A 20,318-nucleotide genomic window follows, 5' to 3' on the forward strand; every position below is an offset into this window, starting at 1 on the left:
CGCGGCTGAGTTTCCTTTCCCTCTCTGCACTATTGAAACAGGAAGCTGGTGAGCTGAAGCTGCCTGATCGTTACACACAGACACACGGGCAGCTCTGGCACTCCTGTATTGGCATTCAGGTTTCCTCCAGCTCCAGCGATGGATCAGGGCTGGTACCACGGCAACATCACTCGCTCCAGAGCCGAAGACCTGCTCTCCAAAGTAGGCAAGGATGGCAGCTTCCTTGTGCGGGCCAGTGAGTCAATTGCTTCAGCATATGCACTCTGCGTGCTGTAAGTACAGCTTTTGAACTCGCGTTTCACGCGCACACTTTTATCCCCGCTTGTGCAGAGTTACCCACTGCGCACCCTCTCCAGCACAGAGGCAAACAGCCGCTGTACCCACCGGGAAGGTCCTGCCCACATCAGAGCATGGCTGGTTTCACCTGACTGGGACACAGGGTAGGGAAGGGTTGGGAGCAGTGCCAGGCTGAACAAACCCATATGCTTTTACAGCTGTACTGCTCACCCTACTCTTGCCCCTGATTCAAAAGGAGAGAATAATGAAAGATATTGTGGCTGTGGTCTGAGAGAAAATAACCTCTTGACCTCTTTGAGCCTGTTAGCAGCTTGGGTCAGGTATTTACATTTAACATCTCAAGTACTGAGCTCAGTACCCTCCCAGGCACTTTTCTTGCTCTGGTTCAGTGTGTGTTTGACTCACCTGCTTGTTCAATGTCATGTCCCATTCAGCAAAAGGCTTGAAATAGTTCCTGGAGCTGTGCGTAATACAGCCGGCACATCAGTGATTCTACTTGCATCCTTGATGTGGCTCACAGGGTAAATATTTCATGTGGGAAACGGGGAGAGGAGAGAAGTGCTGGCAGCCTTGCCCCCTGCCCCCCCCCCCGCTCTGTTCTGGGTTGGGGGTGGGGGCCAGAGAGCAAGGCCTCCTGCCCTGGGTTTATGAGGGGCAGGTGTTATCCCTGGAGGCAGGAGTGCAGGGGCAAGAGGAGGCTGAAGTCAGTAGGTGAAGTCTGAGGTATTTGACTTTGGGTTACAGAGAGATAAGAGAGCTGCTCTCTGCTTAGAAGAGATCAAGAGATCCTCTGTGGGACCCTGTTCTACCTGTCAGATCCTCTTTGCTGCCATTGTGCAGCAGATTAATAAAGCTTCCTTCACCCTTACCCCACATTAAATTACAAGCAGGTTTCTCAGTGCAGCCTCTTTCTGAAAGGATATTTCTTGCGGTAGTAGAGGTGGTGCTGCTGTTTATAACTCTGGTCAAACTGCTTGTCTCCGAGGTCAGACTTCTGGTGATAGCACAGCCTGCTGCAGAGGATCCGACTGCAGAGAAGCGCGGGGCGGGGTGACTGCCCTGTGAGCGTAGGTGTTGGACCGTCAGACATCAGTGGCTGGGTAATGGGGTTCAGGAAGCACAGAGAGCCTCTGTGCCTGCCTGTTCAGCTGTTTGTAATAACATGGGGCAGAGTTTTTTTTCTGGAGAGAGCAGGGAAAGAAGGGTGGCTGCAAATGAATAGCCAGGACAACGTGAGGAAGGAGGGGCAATCGCATAGCGTGGGCTGAGGGGCCGAGTCGCAAGTCAGGGAACATTTTACTAAATAGACTGCTGCTTCCATTGAGTGTTTTTAGTATGACCCCTTTGATTTGCCTTGTAACCAGTAGGTACGCAAAATATTTTTACAGAGCGATGATGGGGATTATAGAAAGGGAAGGTGCTGTGAAAATGTCTACTAACACGCATTTGCATAAGTTTTTCCATTGTAAATGTTTACGCAGCCAACTTTGAAAGCCTTTTGTGACTTGAGAGACATGGGATCAGGAAATAGAAACAATATAATGACCAGGATTTTCTGAACCGGGAGCCAAAGGTTATGTTCTTAAATCCATTCTGAGGTGGCTAACACGAATGACTTGATTAAAGACATGGGGAGCACCCAGCCTCGTCAGCCAAGAGAGCTGGGTCTGTGGTGCAGAGGGCTGGCATTACTTACAGTCTGAGAAATGCCACACAAACTTCTGTCAAAAGTACCTAACAAGCTTTCAGCTTATGCTGGCTTGCAGTTAGTTTGTGAAGAGAAAGGGTTAAAGGCAGTGAATTTTCTGCATGTCATCTTGACAACATGGGCAGCTTTGCTGAAGCTGAAAACTTCCTCAGAGATGTATCACTTTCAGATGTGTTTTTGACTGGAAGGTGTTTTGAAGTTTGAGCTCTTCAGTTACTTGTTTGAAAAACAGAGAGGCTGGAGACAAAGGATGAGACAGGGGAATTGAAAGCCTGCAAAAGGTTTTAACAAAAAGAGAATTATGCTGAAAGTGAGAGTGTCAACTGTGTATACATAAGGAAAACAAAAACCCATTAAATTTGCTCTGAAAAAGAAGGGCCATGTTCTGCAAAGCTCTAATATTTATTGGGCAGATGAGTCAAAATCCAGCAAAAGCAGATATTATGTCATAGAATGAAATAGTGATTTTCTTGAAGAGCTGCTCCAGGAAAATAGGGTTTGTATAAATAGAGACAAGTAAGGGAGGTGTATTTGCAGGGCCTTTTAAGAGTGCTTCCTTTTCTGAAACTTAGAGCAGCAGCATTTAACTGAGCAGCTCAGCAAAGGCGGAGGGAGCGCTCCTCCCCTGCACAGCTGTCCTCTGCTCCGCTGGTCACGCTGGCCCATAAAAGGCAAGAAGCAAAGCCATTTTCCTCCTCCTTTCTCTGTGCCTGGAGCATTTGATCTGGCAGTTTATTGACAAGAAGTGGGCTCTTTAACTTACCTGGAGGGGAAAGCCTGGATCCTGAAATCAAAATGAGCCTGCTTAGCATTCACAGCATGCTGCGCAAGAAGAACTGGTATCATTCCTCCAGGGGATCTTCTGTTGCTGGTTTGTGTGTGAATGGCTGCAGAATTAACAACACATCTAGAGATGACCCCCAAAGGCTAGCTGCAGCTTTAGGGATCCCTCTCAGAGGACACTGCCGGTGAGATGCTGCTTCCAACCCCCCCATTTAGCACCGTGCCTGGCATCGCAGTCCTGTTCAGGATTTCCAGGCACTCCCAATATGCACACCATCACCTGTGCATAAAAGCATACCCAGCAGGAGAGAAAAGAGAAAAGAAAGCCTTGTCCCCTTTCCTCCTCTGGTTGGTTGAGGAGACAGAGACATGACAAAGTACTTGGAGACATTTTGAAGCTGAGGCTGATGCTGTATTTACCCTCCACATAGCCTGAATAGTGGTTGAGCAATTCTGAACTCACCCCAGTTTGTAGGGAGGATCTGGAATGTGACAGTAATTGGGACCACATAACTTGATAGTCAGGATGCTGAGGAAAGAAAGCCTAAGGGTAGAAATGGAGTAAGAGTTCCAGTAATCTCCATCCACGTGCACTAAATTAGGGGGCTGCTAAAGAGGATTCCTTCTTTTGAGCCTAGGAAGTGCTCCTCCCTGCTCCTGTCTCACCCAACAGCCCTTATTTCTTTGTTCTTCCACTGATCTTACTTGCCCTCAGCTTAAACCTCTTCACAAGTATTATGGCAGCAGCCTCAAAAGGGCTGTGTGGTGGGGCACTTTCTCTGAAGGTAACAAGGAGGGTCCTCTTGTGACACAAGAGCCATTGAGCTGGTTTGTTTATCAGTTTCATAATCTCCACACGAATTTTCTCTGATCAGCTGCATGAACAGTTCTGCTTAGCGCTGTTTGCATATCAGCAGGAGGAAATGGTGTAAGAGAACTGCATTGACAGATAAAACCAAAACCCATACCCTTCCTTGGGGCGTATCCTCATTTGGCATTGATTGTCCTGGGGTTGGTGAAATTAGCAGTGTTGAGGCAATCTAGAGCAGTTGGGGATCATGTCTGTGACTTCCAGCTCTGTACTAGATCCTCAGATGTGCAAATGAATAGATGCCTGTGAAATGGTCTAACTTTGCTTAGTGAACTGGTAATGAGCCCTGGGAGCAGTTCTAATGCTTCTGTGTCATTTGCATTAATGCCATCAAAAGATACAGGTTCATGTGAATACATGGCAAAATCCTCCAAACACCCTGGAAAAAATCAGCTATGATTTCTGAGTGATTTCATTTCCATTTGCTCTTTGTGACTCCTTGTATAACACTGCCTAATCCTGGTGATCTCTCTCTCTCTCTCCTGCATGGAGTGATTCTGAAAGGTATATGATGAATAGACTCACAACTTAATTGTAAGAGATGAATATTTTATTGATGTGCCTGATCTCCCCAGCTAGGGGGCTGACAGCCTGCATTCATGGTGATTCCACAGGTGATGTGGTGTTTCTGTTACAGCCAAGGAAGCTCTGGGAGTGGATTCTGTTTTTTCCTTTGAGAGAAAGGGGTTGAAACCAGCATCGTTTGCTGGCTTAAAGCCATATTGTATGATTTAACAGAGTGCTTTGCAGGTGACTTAAAAGACTTGATCAATCTGTTGTTCACATGGGAGAAAGGTAAAAAAACCCAAACCTATACATATATTATTTTTAGTCAACACTTCTTGGGCAAGCTCCACAAAGCTCAGCAGCTGTTGAGCAAGGTCATACTTACCACATTACAGCAGTGCTCAGGCTTCCCTTGGGCTCTTGTGCATTAATGTGGCCCTCCACTGGGCAAAAGACTCTTCCATCCCCCCTCTCCCCCTCCCCTTTAAATAAGAATCTAATTGAACTTAGCTGGGACAAAATGTTCGTTATGGCTGATCTGCAGATGCACACCTATGGTGTGCATCTGCACCAGGATAGAGATATGGGTTTTCATTTAAGCTGCTCTTTAGGGTTTGTGCATAAAACTGCGTATCAATCAGCTGTCTGACTGTGATTTAGCTGAAATCTATTATTTGTTTTTTTTCCAATGCAAGTCAATGCACACATTAGCCCTTCAATTTACTCATTCATTGCTGATTTTGGCCCTGTGTCTTTTGGATTTCTGCTTTTTCATTCCTTCCTGAGACACCCACTCTACCGACAGTTAGAGCCATTTGGTGTTTTCTTTCTTTCCGGCCAGAAGAGTTGAATAACTCACTCTGAAGCTGATGCTGATATCACTTTCTGCAGTGACATCTGCAGACATGTCTCAGTGACCAGGAACACGGCAGGTTTGTGTTAGTTCACAGGTTCCAGGGAAAGAAATAAAAAGAAATGTTTAAAACCCTTGTGCATGAAGCCATCCACGTGTCCTCATGGGGGAGGGGTGCCATGGGTGTGATTCCCTTCTGGACATGACCTAGTCATATCTCCTCTGATCTGTTCCAGGTTCCGGAATTGCGTTTATACCTACCGAATTCTGCCTGATAAAGAAAATAAGCTAATTGTCCAGGTAAGCCATGTTGTATACCATTTGGCCCCACAAAGATGCACCTAAGACCACTCACTGCTTTTTTTCAAAGTAGTTCTAACACCAAGATAAAAAGAATATAAGGAGTTAAACTAATGCCTTGGCCAGCAAAGTGCTAGTCTTCAGTCCACTGCTGTGGAGATTTTAGTCTCTGGTCCGCTGCTATGGCCATTGGCACACTCTTTAATGTATGTGTTCAATTCAGTGGCACTGCTATGTTTCATGTAACTGAGAACTTCAGCCCATGGAATACCTTCTCCTCTGAAGCCAGCTTCTTATCAATGCACTCTGTATTTTTTCAATTCAGAATTGCAGCACAATTTACCTACACTCAGAGAATGTAAATTGAGTTGTGGTCTCAGGATCCAGAAAGTACCAAGATTGAGGGCAGGAGTTTCAGACCTTCTGTTTATTCCTATTCTGCTTTTGGATCCTGAATAAGCCACTTCCCCTTCCTGTAGCACCTCTCAGCCCTTGTTTTCTGAATTTAGATCATGAAACTTGGTGTGGGGAAGGAGGCAGGGTCTCTTCAGCCCCAAGATGTGGGTATAAGTTTCCTAGGAGGCAGCAGGGGGTGTAGCCTATCCATCCTCCTAGCACAGCCAGTGCTGCATGGGCATTCCCTGTAAAATGGAATGGAAATGCCCATGCTACTCATGTGCCCCAGTCTGCCCTGCTGTTCAGAGCGGGTCTACATTTGTTGCTTCCCATTTTAGATGACAGTTAGCTTCCCGCACTAGAAATACAGATTTCTACCAATTCCGTGTGCAGCTTACATGGCTCACATGCACCATATTACTTATATATTTCCTGATGTGCTTCAGGGGCATCAGTTTTTCTTTGAAATCTGCACCAAAAAGGCAGCATATCTGAAACTAGAGTAATCGGGTTAGTGAGAACGGTTGAGTGCTGGCAGCTTGCTTTCATCTGTGGGCTGTCGATAAAGACCTGTGGATTGTGTGTCCTGGGTGCACACACCCAGCCTGTGTCCCTTAAGAACCACTTTTGGGTGGCTCAGGCTGTTCAGGGCGCTCTGCTCAGGTGCAGCCTTGCCCAAACACAGCTGTATTGCCACCAAGGCCAATACCAGGCTCTCAGTGCTGTGCTCCAGAGGACTGTGTGCCCAGGGCCAGCCACCAGCGTCAGCGTGGCCTTGCCGGCTACAGCTGGTTTCCCAGAGCCATTGATACCTCTGCCTCACTTGCCACGGCACTTCTGTTCCTGAGGAGGAACTGACAGCAGGTAGCTATGCCAGGCTTGACCTGGGTCTGCAAGTGTTACTATGACATGTCGCCAAACTTAATCCATCTTCCCAGAGCACCCAGCCACACCGTGCAGAAGAAACTGTGCAGGCTCTGCAGGCTGCTAGAGTGGACCAGCACTCAGCTGCAATGAATAACCTGTCATTCCGATCGGGCTCAACACAGTATGCTGCAGGCTGTTCGTAGCAACACTCGATATTTTCCCCACCACCTGATTTAGTCCAGCCTTATTGTCCTAAATAATGTCTTTTGGCATGATGTGCCGATGTGTCGTGACATAATATAGGTGTCCAGAAGGTGACACAGTGTTTATCAATATTTACAGTACCTAGAGTAGCGGCAGGGATCGGGATGTCGCTGTGCCAGATAGCTCACAAGTGAAGCACACCAGGCGGGGGGTGCTGGGGAGACCCGGGGCCCAGGCCATGGGTGCAACTGTCCAAGTCCCCCAGCAGCTCTGTGGCAGAGCCTGGTGCTGCTAATGATGTCCTTGCTCTTCTCACTGGTGCTGTGATGACAAAGGGAACTTTTAGAACCCTAACTCTGAATAGGTTTGGGGTATGAGTTTGGCAGCTGCCTTGTCTTTTTTGGAAAACGAGCAAAGAAATGATTGTATGCTGGCTTTTCCCCTGAGGGAGAGGAAGAAAGGAATGCCAGACGTTCCCTGCAAACACAGCTCCACACCCCACGTTTTGCCCTTACGTGCCCTGGATGGGCCTCAGCACCCTGGGTGAGCCCTGGCCCTCCTGGTAGCTCAGCTGCCCTGCCGGCATGTTGTGTGAGCGATGCTGAACGTGCAGCCTGGCCTGTGGCGTGTGCTAGAGGGGCACAGAAGCCCCAAGTTACAAGAGGTTTCAAAATGTGAGTGGAGAGCCATGTGCCTGTGTGCAGGCGGCTCTCCCGGGAGCGCTGGGCTGCAGGCAGCCCCCAGCCCCCCCCGCTGAGGTACAGCGCAGCCTTGGCCTGTGGTTCTGTGCGTTACAGCCCAGGAAGATGCGAGTTACCAATCTGAGATTGTACTGGGTCTGTAATTGTTTCTGCCGTGACAAAGGGCCCGTTTCCGTGTAAAACTATTCCATTTGTCCACAAACCAGAGCACCGCAGCCATAAGAAATCATTACTTTGCTGTAATGATGGGTCAAGGTTTATGAACAAGCAGAAGGTCTGGCTGATGTCCGCCAGCTCAGGCTTTCCCCACCACATACACCTTCACCTCACCTTCTAGTTCTCTGTAGAGAATTCTGCAGGTTGTTATTTACAAATAAATGTCCTCATCTTCTCTGAGGAGGGATTATTAGAACACTGCTGGATCCAGTGTTATTAGGACTCCATGGGATTTTTCTGAATGAAAACTTTCGGAATCTGCTAGATCTGTTAAGGAAATATGATCTACTTGGAGGTACACCTGAACTGATTCGTCAGGTTCTCTTGGGTTCTGTGTTGTGACTATGAGGGATTTCTCTTGTTTATGTGTGGTGGGATGCAGAGGGACTGTGGTGGAATACCTTTGTACGCCGGGTTGCCAGGAGCCGTAGGTTGAATATCAGGAGTGAGCTAAATAAAGTGTGTTGTTAACTCATGTTTTGAAGACACAACACACCTCCTGTTTTGTGCTGCTTTATTCTAGTTCTGTGGGAGAGGCAGAAGAAGGGGGCTGGCTGCTTCTGGCAGGAGAGGCGCAGTGAGAGTTGTAATTGAGGCTCAGAGCAAATCAGTCTCATGTTGTTGGCTCCCGCTCTTGTACGTTGTTCCAGCTGGGCCAGCTTTTTTTGATTGCTTGTCTGTTGACTTTTGGATAAAACAAAACCTGCTTCATGTGTATTAAAAGATCAGATTTTTAAAAGCCTAGTTCTCCTGTGCAAAGATGTAAAAGCTGTTGAATAGGAAGGAATTTTCATGTTTTTTTAAATCCCATTATAAAGGAGAGAGTGTACTAATCCTGTGAAATTAGAACAGGTGTTAAATTAATACAGCAATCAGTAAATGCTTCTCATTTCTGGGTTTAAAAAAAAAAAAAGAGACAAGACAGACAAAGGAAATATTAAATGCCAAATCCTGAGATTAGCCTGCATTAGTTACAAATACAGGCCCTGATAGTGGAATGTGACCTTTTTCGCCTGTACAGTGCACCTTCCTGAAGCTAACGAAGTTGTCTTCCTGCCCAGATCTGGGCTGTTGTCTGTCAGGCATTTTTCATGATGACAGCAGGTTTGAAGATGTGTAATATCACAGCTATATACACAGCACTTGTGACATGACAGCTCTCCCTCTGCCATTCTCTGGATTTTTTTCACCTTTAAAGCTGCAAGTTGCTTCACATTTTTTTGAGTCTTGGAAAGTAGATTTAATTTTTCTTTTTTTTTTTTTTTTTTAATTAGAGCCTGATCCCACACTAGCGGAATGATACTCAGTGTCATTTTTTGCATGGTTAAATTAACTGTTCAAGTACAGGTGGCAAAATGAGAGGTGTATATTTTTGCATTCAGGCTGAAGTAAAAAATATTTGCGTATGTCCTTCCAGCATTTTGTGGCATCCTACGTGATCTGCTATTGGGTTTCTGAATCTGCAGCAGCTGTACAAGCAGTTAGCATAGTCAGGAAGCCCTCTTGCCTGCCAGATCTGGAATCAAACTAGTATCCCCCCAAAACATAGCAGGCCGTAATGGTTACAGTTTTAGATTTTTTTTCATTAAATACAAATAGAATTTTTTTTCCCTTCTCTGGGACTGCTGAATTTTCTCCTTCCATAACTTAAATCTTCGAAATGTAGGCAAAGAAATCCATGGGTTGGATGAACCAAACTTGCATCCTGCTGACGAAAACAAATTTATAGGCAAGGGGGGAAGGAGTAATAAAACCCACTTGAAACACAGGATCTGTAAGAGCAACTAGAGATCTCTGCCCTTAGGCAGAGAACAATTAGTCATCAAGACACCTCTGTTAGCCTGCAGACTCTCACTGTAGTAAAACAGTGAGAACTGGGAGGCTGAGGCCAGAACAGAGCAGAAAAGTTACACAGAGACCCAGGAGCAGGGGCACGAGGCTGGAAATCAAGTGCTCCTGAGTTAGCTTAGCTCCTGCCAGCCTGCTGGGCAAGTCGCAGCTGGGGTGCTTAACTTTCTTCTCTGTAAAAACAAGTATGATTTTTCCCTTGCTCAAATGGGGAGGCATAATTAATGTGGAGTTGTTGAAAGTTTGGGGACTAGCTGAGTATAATCATGTTTGTGCAAAGAGGGGTGGAGCAGCAAAGGAGCCTGGGAATTGCAAGACCAAACTAAACACTAGAGACACACTAAAGACACTAAAACTGTCTTTCTAAGCCAGGCATCTATGGTCGGTTCTTGCCATCCAGATGCACAGAAGATAAAGCTTTCCTATGCTGTCAGTTAACGCATCTCATTTATTCAGCTACCTGAGGTGTCAATATGACCCTCATCACTGCACAATCTGAATTCCTTGTGATCTTAGCATCTCTTCAATGAGGGGAATTGCTCTTGGGGAACTCTGTCCCAGTCTGAGGATTGGGTTACCCAAAATAATTTTAAATAGCTGTCCCTTGATGACCTTACCAGGATCAGAAGCTGTGTATGATACAGCAGTATTCATTCCCCCTCATTTTAGATGTGCAGTCAAAGCTGTCACATAGTCAAAGCTCAGTTGTATCTCTGTAGTCAGCAGGGAAGGAACAGGTTTCTGATCTGGGTGGGCTAAACTGTCCCTGGCAGGTCCTGTCTCTGTTGCCTAAAGAGCCCAGAGAACCCCCTTAAACTACCAGACTTGTCAGGCTGCAGTCAGGTAGGGAGATTCCCATTACAGCTGACTCTTGTTCAGCGTGAGAAGGCACTGAGGTCAAAAGCTGCTGTTTGAAAAACAGTGGTACTGCCTTTGCCTACTGCTTTAACCTGTAGTGCCTTTATATACTGCAATTTTAAAAGGTCACTGTCAAGAGTATAACCTGCCTCATGAGTGAAGATGCTCTGCAGGGGGTGTTGAGAACGAAGAAGACACTGATGTTGGCTGGTCACAGTGAGCACAGGGTAGTGTGGTACCATTGCTAAAACCCTATGGAGTTTGATCTCTAGATTTCTGGTTAGGAGATCACAGCTTGTGTTATCTGATGGCTGTCGGCAGAGCCATCAGTTCGTTCTCAGCGGCACCTAGATTTTGTCTTAGTTTTATGCATGTATTCTGTCAGATAATGCTTTGTAGGCCATTTGCAGGATCGAGCACTTACCTCATGCCACTCTGTGCAAAGGCTGAGAAGGAGATACCCTGATGGACCGATGCCAACATTGCACAAATGGGGCTGTCACCAAAGATGCCCTTGGTAAAAGCCACTGAGAAAGTCAACCTAGTAGTTACAGGGGTAGCTTTAGCTTGTTGCTGAAGGTGGAGTCTCCTTAAGAAACAAGCACCTGCAGAGCAGGCTTTTGGTAGCTCAGTGCCATAGACAGGTTTTATAATCATGTGCTGTATCTGCCGATATTGTGCAGCACAGTCCGGCCTCCGAGTGCAAGGAAGGTGCAGCTTTCCCGGGGGCATGACCTAATGCTTTAGCTCAGTCATGTAACATTCCCATTCTGCGACCCAGAACTTGAACCAGACACGTTTGTCCAGCACCTCAGGGCTCACACCTCGCCTGACGACCTCCTCCTGCCAAGGGTGCTCTTTCCTTCTCCTTGCCAGCCTGTTTTTTTTTCTTGTATCACCCTCAAGTCTGTTCTCCCATTCATGCTGCTAACTGAGCTCTTGCTTCAAGTTGCATACCTGCCTTGGAACGCTGCTGGCTGCCAAAGGTTGAGGCTTCAGCCACTGACAGTGCCACGGATGGTGCTTGTATGACAGTGCCACGGATGGTGCTTCTATCTTTTGGCTGCCCCACAGGAGACGGCAGAAATAGAGCTTGGCTTGTACAGGAGCAGGAACCATTTTATATTGTCAAGCAAATTGGAAAATTTTTAAAAAATGCATTCAGGTGAAATGTTTCATTTTGATTTTGAGTTTTCCAGAAGTTATCACAGTGTTGCCAGGATGTTGAAGAAAAATGTTATTTCAGATGGAAAAACTCTATCATCCTTTTGAAAAAGTCCAGATAAGCAATTTTGAACTTTTCACCCTTTTTTTTGTTTTGCTTCTTTAAATTAATAGGGGAGAGGGGGGTTGAATGAAGACTATGCCTTGCATAGTACAGCCTTAACTATTTTCCAACCCCCTTCACTTTTTTTTATAATTTTTTTTTTTTTTTTTTTTGCTTTGAGCAAAACTGTTTGACCAGCTCCAGAGTTTGGCAATATTAGCAGATTACCTTGTTGTGAGAAGGAATCATGAAAAGCCACCTTCTTCTCTCGCTGAGGAAGAGGCTGTATTACAGTATGGAAAACATTAGTATTTTTAAAGTTACTGCCTGTCTTTTCTTTCCGCTTCGCCTTCCCGGACTGTCCTAGCTGCCCGGCTCCTTGACAGAAAGCTGCAGTGCGCGTGCATCTTCCTATCTTCCTGGTGGGTAAATGTGGGAGACATTCATCTTGCAGTTCTAGTGCCAGAGCATCGTTTCTGTGAGCGTGAGCACTGCTTGCATTCATGCTGCAATTCATGGTTGCTGCAAGGGCTTTTTAAAAATTACTTATATTTATACTTACTACTTGTTGCAAAGGAAGGGCCTGACCCTATTTACTTGCAGGTTTTGCTGACTTAAGTGAAAATTATAGGTGCCCTGGCAGCACTGTTTAACATTGAGTGATCTTCTAGCTTTTTTTTTTTTTTTCTGGTAATTTTTTCTAGTCTGATCAGAGGCTGAGTACAACAGGAAACAAATGGTGCTATGTGAGCAGTTAGAAAGCAGGCCAGAAGCTGTGACTCACTGTATCAACTGACACTGAAGCTGCAGGTTACCAGTGTACTTGCAGCACTGGCTGCCGGTAGGAGAGCTGATAAATACTGTGTGTAGGGTTTCCTGCTGAAACCCTCTCCCGCACACTTCTGGAAACACATTTTGGGGGCAACATCTAGATTTGTATTCTTTCTGTATTGCATTCTGGGTTGGATTTCTGCATTCTGGGTTGGCTAACTATGCCAGAATGACCAAAATCCTCTGTCCTGGGGCAGGCAAGATATACAGTGAGAGGGCTGCCTGTTCCTGTCAGCCACTTGGCAGAGCTTGTTCTGGCTTCTGAGTCCTACAAAGCACAGACCTACAGCTGCCTGTCCTGCCAGCATGATCTGATAAGAGCGTGAGTTTAGGTCAGTTCCTGCGTTCCTGGTTTCGCTGCTGTTGTCACCAGCGTCAGAGACAGTGTCTGGCTGTGGCACGTGCAGTACCAAGTCCTTTGTGAGCCCTTTGCAGAGAGATGCAAAGTTGTTGTCATACTCTTTTATGCTGCACTGTAATCCCAATTTGCTGTGCTACTCTGCTGACACGTGTGGCCAAAAAAAGATTTTTCTGCAGTAAGGCTTTTGTGATTCACTTGGGATTTTGCTGATCTATCTATATCTGATCAAAACCTTTCTACTAGGAAGTTGCACTTGGGCTGGTTTCAGTGGGAGATAATGCAAAACAAAATCTTTTGTGTTACACTCGCCGATTCACAACAATGCATCCACTTACAGCTTCTGTCAGACACCTGTGTAAGGATTTTGTACTTGCTCAGGTTGATGTCAAAGCTTCACTGTCTCCAGTGAGGAGAGGGCAGCCCAAAATATCACCTGCAGGCTGCATGGAGACTGTAAGACATCCACGGTCTGCTTGCACCCAAGAGGCATCGAGCGCTGTTGGCCTCCCTGAGCGTTGAAAGGCAGGAGGAGACCAAGCATGCCACCAGGGAGGGTGCTTGGTGGGCTGGGACACGCCGGCTGGACAGCCACCACCTCCAGGCCGGCATAGGGCGGGTGGGCAGGGGTGCGTGTGCATGGGTTGGTGTGAGAGCTGTGCCAGCACCAAACAGTGAGTGCTGGTGTCCCAAGGAGTTGCCGGGGGACAGCCAGCGCCTGCATTGCTGCAGGGGAGGGGAAGGGACAGCAGTGAAAACCAGAGGGGCACAGGGGGCTTGGAGGGGGTGTTTCAGGAGGGAGAAGAGAGGGGGTCACCCAGGGGAAGGGGAAGAGCCAGGAGGTGCAGCCCAGTCTTAACGTGAAACTGAGCAGTGTCGGCAAAGCTTGGGAGCCGGGGACCCTGCTGAAGAGTCAAGAGCTCCTCGGTGTGCAGAGCTGCAGAGCCTCCGCGGGAGAGTGGGATTTTATGCACAACAGTAAATTTCAAGAAACATTACTGCCAAGAATGGAATTGATTTCACCCAGGTTAGTTACTACCACAGAAAACTTGCTGTGCTTGTGGTGCTCCGTTGGCACTGATGTGGCTGAGGTGTGATCAGGGTAATCACTTTCCTTGGATAGAACCATGGGATAAGTGGACAATCAGATAATACTTGGGAGCAATGTCTTGAAACATGGTTAGGGAAACACGTTTCTAGTATGCCTAAAGTACATTAAGCTTTTTTTTTTTTTTCCTCTCCTGAAAATAGAACTGGTAGATATTCCAATTTGAGTATTTTTCAATGTAATTTAATGTTGAATTAAATCAGTTCATAAAACGCTTTACAGTCTTTACAGGTAGGACTGAAAATAATTTGCAGTCAGGGCTTAGCAATATCTGTGATTTCATATTTCTGCAAACTGTCCAAATCTATTTATACCAGAAAAATGGTTTTTTTCCGCTGTTGCATCTGAGGTAGGAATGAACATAATAACATAATGCATTTCACAGGTTTTGAGAAACTGAAAGAAGCAGCATTTAATAAAAGAACTGGGTATTTCCTGAAACATGCACATTCCTGCTACTGAATCTCTCAGTATACAAAATTCTTCATACAAACAAACCATATCCAGCTTTTGTCTTGTTTGAACCCTTCCAGAATGTTTCCAGTTTCCTGAAAATATTAAAAAAAAGTTCAGAGGAGATGGCTTAAATCAGGTTAAAATGATATTATTTTGTTTTTCAAGCTTCAAAAAATGAAATCAGGTATTTGAAAGCTAATGCGTGCCATGAAGTGAAATCTCTTTTCCTTTTATCTGGATATGCTTTCAGATAAAATTTCATGCCAAAGAGTGAAATGCTGAAGAATGTCATCAATTTCTCTTATAGTTTGCCCTCCAGTAAATGTGTCATGTCATAAAGCCTTCGCCATACTTAATTGAAAATTACAAATAGGTAATCTTCACTGAATGCACAAAAACAACTTTTAGCTGTGCAAAATACTTTTAAGATTCAGAAGATAAGAGTAGGGCTGTTAAACAGTAACCAGTTTAACAATTACTGTTTTAGAAGAATAATTGTTTCATCTTATCATCCTTTCAATAGGCTTTGACCACCCACAACCACATACCCAGCAGCTCTTTCCTACCCGGCTGGATCTTTCAGTTCCCGCTAGAAGAGCTCAAGTGTAAAATCAATCGCATTTGCTCTTGGCACAAAAGCGGGGCAGAGGCTTTGGCTGGGGGATGGGAACGAGTGGCTGGGAGGCGGTGGGAGCCTCAGCCTCCAATGGCACAGAAAATTTCTCCAGCAGCGAATATCCTTAAGGGAGTTCTTGCTGTCCCCTCACCGCCCTGCAGACATTTCCATCCCAAATCAACCGTTTCTGTGGGTATGTTTTAAAGGAAGGGGTAGTAACCTCTGCTCATGGACTGAGAACTAGAAGAAGGTGGTGGTTTTGGGTTTTTTAAATGAGCTTTTAAAAAAAAAAACTTTTCAAAGTAGCTACAGTCTGTGCTCAAGAGGCCGAATTTATAATCCTAATTGAGATGAGCGCCTTGGGGACACACACCTCAATATCTCCATCACTAGCAAGATGAAAATTTTCCAGAAATCCTAAACCTTTTTTGGCAGATGAGGAAAAATAATTGAAAACTTACACAACCAACACTACCTACAAGAAAATATTCTCATTATTTCAGTCATTTGATAGATGTTAGCTTTAATATTATCAGTCACATAGTGTTTAAACTTAAAGGATTGTCTTATCCTTTTTATATTTTATATTTCCAAAGACTTCTGATGAAGCTTCATAACTGAATTTAAAGTATTGAGGGAGACAACAGATTATTTCCCTTTCAGCTGTGTGGTAACAAAGCACTGTGTTTTACTGCTTCTGTGCTGCTGTGGTAGGATGGGTCACAGAGAAAAGTACTTATTTTCAGGCAAGACTTGAGCTGTTTTCTCAAAGAAAGGGCAGCTAATGTATTGTTGGTGCTCGATGAGGCTTTTTGTCCTGATCATTTAAGATAGGAATGAGTTCTGAAAAACACTGCTATTGCATTTGTTTACAATGCATCTTATGGCAGATATCGCCGTCTGTACAAAATTGTGTCTGCACTTGTTGCTGACAGGGTGATGCCCTTTCTTTTTTAGAGATGTATCTTGATTTGCTGATGAGATTCGTCTTTGCAGACTGCATCCCCCAAGCAGAGATGTAGCTCATCTGGCAGGTCACAAGCAATACTTAGGCTCCAGTTAGATCTTGTTCACTCTATCTGCTCTGCAGCCTCTAGGGATGAGAGAGACCAACAGACCCTACATGCAATGCAGCTTATTGCAAATGCAATATACAAAGATACAGTCATCTTTAAATAACATGTTTGATTTAAAGTATTGTCTTGGTTGTAGTTGTTTTAGGTAAATGAGGTCTGCTTCACCAATACTTTTCAGATTTACCTTTTGGTGGTTGAAGCTATTTCATGAAATTTTAAAAGAAATTTAGAATCTTTTAGTGTTCAGATTTTTGCATAAATGCGAAGCATGCAGGACTTGATTTCAAATGACAAAATGGTTTAGGGAGACAGACTTTAGCAAAGACAGCTCAGATTCAGTCATTTCAGAGTCTCTCTGAGAGAATGAAATTGCAGTGCAGCTTTCAGATGTTTCCAGGTCTTTGCCCCACTGTCTGACTTCATTTGTCATCAATTCATAACTTCTGACAGCGTTTTTTTTTCATCTTGGGTCTCCCCTGAAAGGCCAAGTTGGTTCCCTTCTGTTCCATCCCAGGGCTCTAAAGCTCTCCTTTTCCCGGTATTTTAAGAGATAGCGCGCAGCACAGCTGGCTTCACCAACCCCCATGGGCAAAGTATAGTAAAGCTCCTTATGGGCTGGCGATGCTCTGTGTTAGCAAGCTGTTAAGCCTGAATTGAAATTCCCAGATAACTCTGTATTAGACCTCATTCTCCAAAACTTGGCAGGGATGTAGTGACCTGTGTTGTTTAAAAGTCTTAGTATCAAATATTCTTTGTGATCAGACATGGTAGAACCCCTATGCAGCACACGCTGGTGTTTCAGAGAGGCACTAGGCAGCCTTTCCAGAGGTTTGTCTTCATTGCAAGCCACGTGCCTGTACGCGCAAACCCAGAGACCTTGGGTTGGCTCCAATTTTAGGGGGAAAAATTTTAACAAAAAAAATTGTAATACCACATCCGCTATTTTTATTCCAGAGGTGCAGTTCAGGGCAGAATATAAAAGAAGAGGGTTTGAAACGTGTTTTAAAGTGTTTGGTTTTAGTTTTGTGGTTAGTTTTGTTAAGTGACGGTGCTTCTTCAGGCTGGATTCTGTATCTGTTCGATTAGCAAGTATGGGTCAGTGCTTGCTTCTAATTGAGTAAGGGTTTGTCTTACTCATGCAGTAAATGAATGAAACAAGGGACAGTCCCTTGAAAGAAAGAATGAGTGGTCACCCTTACTGTCACAAAAATAGAGAACGGTCGCTGTAGCTTAAAGCCTGGGAAATGTAGCAGGCTGAAGACAGGAAATTGTAACACTAAGGTGCTCGCCCTTATCTGTGCACTGCTTATGGTCTTCAATTATGCAATCCCAGAAAGTTATGCAGTATAATGTGGTGAATGCAGCTGTTCTACACGCATCTTCTGCCTGCACTGCTTTGTGTCTCTAATAAGTGTAACTTCTTTAATCTTGCATTTTCTATTTTCCACTGGATATTTTATGTAATTCATGCATATTTAGTGCTTGGTGTCTGTTGAAACAGGGATTCATTCAGCACAGAAGACAACTGGGAAAGCGAAGAGGGGATTGTGGATCCTCCACTGTCTGCCTGCACAGGCTAGAGGAAACCCCTAGAAACATAGTGTGGGACTGAGCTGAGCTGAGGGGTCTTGCCCAGCTGCGCAGGCAGAGCCAGGGTAGGCACGCCTTCACCTGTCTCAGGGAAAAGTTCTTGCTCGTAGGATTTCAAACCCCACACACTGCTGCCTGGGATGTATTTATTGCCTTCTATAGAGGGAAAAGCTGAAGGGCACTTGAGAACTTCCACCAAGAAGCAAGTATCAGTGACCTGCAATAGTTGCCCCAGGTCATTTACTGTCAGCAGTGACTGCTGATGGAATCAGAACGATGACCTCCAGAAACTGCCTTCAGAAATGACTAGGTCACATTTGCTGCCTTGGTTGCCTTTGCTAGCTCTTGAGGACCTGTGTTTTCAACTTTGTCTTGGTAATCACTAGAGTTGGATACTTCATGAAGAGTTGAAAATGGAAATTTTCGTTTGAACTTTAAGTACTGAATCTTTTTAGTGGAAAACCAAAAAGAACAAGGCTTATGATAAAATTACAAAAGTTGTTGGAAGTAGCGTACTCCAAAACTTTTACTTAAATCCTACCCACACACTACAGAGGTGCTAAAAAAATTACATCAGATCCCCATGGATCTGCAGTCCTTGCTCATTCATCACCAACTCATCTGACTTGCACCCTGTAGCTAAATTTAATACCAGTCCCTCATGTTCTGTCATGGAACCGTACTGTTGTTTGCTGCTTGTTGATGTAAATTGTATTTATTACAACACAGAGCAATGCTGAAAGGGTTCGTTGCTCAGGAGGTTTCTCTTGGTGCTATGAGTTGGATCATTTTATACTGCGGTGGTAAAATCTTTTTTGACGGTGAGAGTTTGAATGGTTTATTTAGTGCAAAGAACTACCTCAAGTATATGGTGTCGGTACTTTCTGTAATTGCTTGGTGTTCTTACTGGCTTCTGTCTGACTATATTAGTTAGATATTTGGTAATTAATGTACTTTTTATGTGGTCTGTGGACTGCTGGAGCAGACTGGAATGGGCTCCTTCAGTAGGATCCAAGTATATTATTTTTATGACCTGTGTCTTTTAACTTGTATGGGAGAATGCTGGTTTAAAAGAATTCTATAGGTCCTTTACTTTCCAGAACTTCCAATATGTTTTTCTTTAGGATGTAGAATTTTAACAAGGAATTTGAGATAAAAATTTGGCAGCCAGATATACTCCACTGAGAATTCCTTTCAACATTTCTTCTCTTCAACAGACTCTTTTAATTTGCAAGTGTCCCAGTTCTGCCATGGAAGTATTTCTACCTGTGAACATGACCAATCTTTGGGCTGCCAGAAGGAAGCCTGAGTGGGATCACATAGAGGAAAATTACTGCAGGGCCAGAAGAGAACAGAAGTGGCAGATACGATAGTCAGGATCTTTTTAAGATTACCTCAAACTGGGCTCACATTCTACACATAGAAGTTGTTATGCATTTGAAACTGGGCATGAGCAAAATGCATCGTATTGCCCAAGTCTTTTCTGTGACATTGTGGACAGGAAAAAGTGAGACAGCCAGTTTGGCCAAAATTGGATCAGGAGGGAGTTCAGGTTTTAATCTAAATTTGTGCTGTGCTGGACAATTTGGAGGTGAAGTCATGATGTGCCGGGCTGCCCAGTTAGCAGTGGAGGCAAGGATGCTCACTTATACCCGATTGCCTTGTTTGCAGCTGGCAGCAGCAGGGTTCATCTTGCGTGCACACGTTACAGGCAAGCAAGTAAGTAGGTGCTGACCTTTAACAAATGTTCTGTGCACGCTAGTGTGCAAGGGAGTGAAAATTGTTTAATGTTCCCATTTTTTGATACATATAAGAAAGGAATTCTGATGCAGTGCCAGTAATTCATATACAGTGTCTCTTAAGTCAGTATTATGCTTAAAGAAATTGAGCTTGTGGTAGAGGCAGTATGTAATAGTATCCTTCAGTTGTATTTGGGGAACAGAGAGAATTTTATAGGATTGACAACACAGTAATTTTCTTTATTTTTTCCTCTTTTAACTTAGTCTTTTGTTTGAATGTCTGATTTTCAGCCAGGAACACAAGCTAGAAGTAATACATACTTAGTTGGTTTAAATTGCAATTCCTTGTTTCCTTCCATGAATAATCTCTTTCAGAAATTCCGAAGCCTTCTTTCGCAGAACTCTCAGATTTCCATGATTTTCACCTGAAGTCTTAAATGTAAAAGGCCACTGTAGCAAAAGTGACATGAATAAACAAACTTGAGCATCAGGACCAAACTGTACGCAGAATGAGGCAAGAAAGTCTTCATCATCTCTCATCTTGGAGGAGATGGGACTATTCACCTTTCATTCTCTCCAACATTCAAGTTATAATTTAGAGCTGCATATACACTGTGCCATTCTCCCAAAAATTAATCTGATTTTTCCAGGTGAGGGGGCACTGCTCTGTCCACCCACTGGCATCCTCTGCCCAGGTCCCCTGGATTCCTCCCCTTGCCTCTTCTCTCATGCTCCGTTCCCCTGACAAAGACTCTCTTGCTGAGCTTTACCCAGCATCTGAACTCCCCTGGAGCTCGCAGGTTTCCACCGCTTACTGAAGTTCATTCCTTTACTGACCCTCCATGTCACAGGATCCCCCTTTTCCTCA

At 44.7% G+C, this 20,318-nt stretch overlaps 1 protein-coding gene across 2 annotated transcripts in view; it reads left to right on the top strand.

The window, feature by feature from the left end:
- INPP5D (inositol polyphosphate-5-phosphatase D) overlaps positions 1 to 20,318 on the top strand; it is a 56,768-nt gene continuing 36,450 nt past the window's right edge. For both annotated transcript variants that reach the window (XM_037406472.1, XM_037406471.1), the window contains exons 1-2: positions 1 to 272; positions 5,256 to 5,319. In XM_037406472.1, coding sequence (XP_037262369.1) covers positions 139 to 272; positions 5,256 to 5,319 — 198 coding nt within the window. In that variant the 5' untranslated portion in view covers positions 1 to 138. The remainder of the gene's footprint in view (positions 273 to 5,255; positions 5,320 to 20,318) is intronic.

This window comes from Falco rusticolus, chromosome 13, assembly GCF_015220075.1.
Source record: "Falco rusticolus isolate bFalRus1 chromosome 13, bFalRus1.pri, whole genome shotgun sequence".
Lineage (NCBI taxonomy): Eukaryota > Metazoa > Chordata > Aves > Falconiformes > Falconidae > Falco > Falco rusticolus.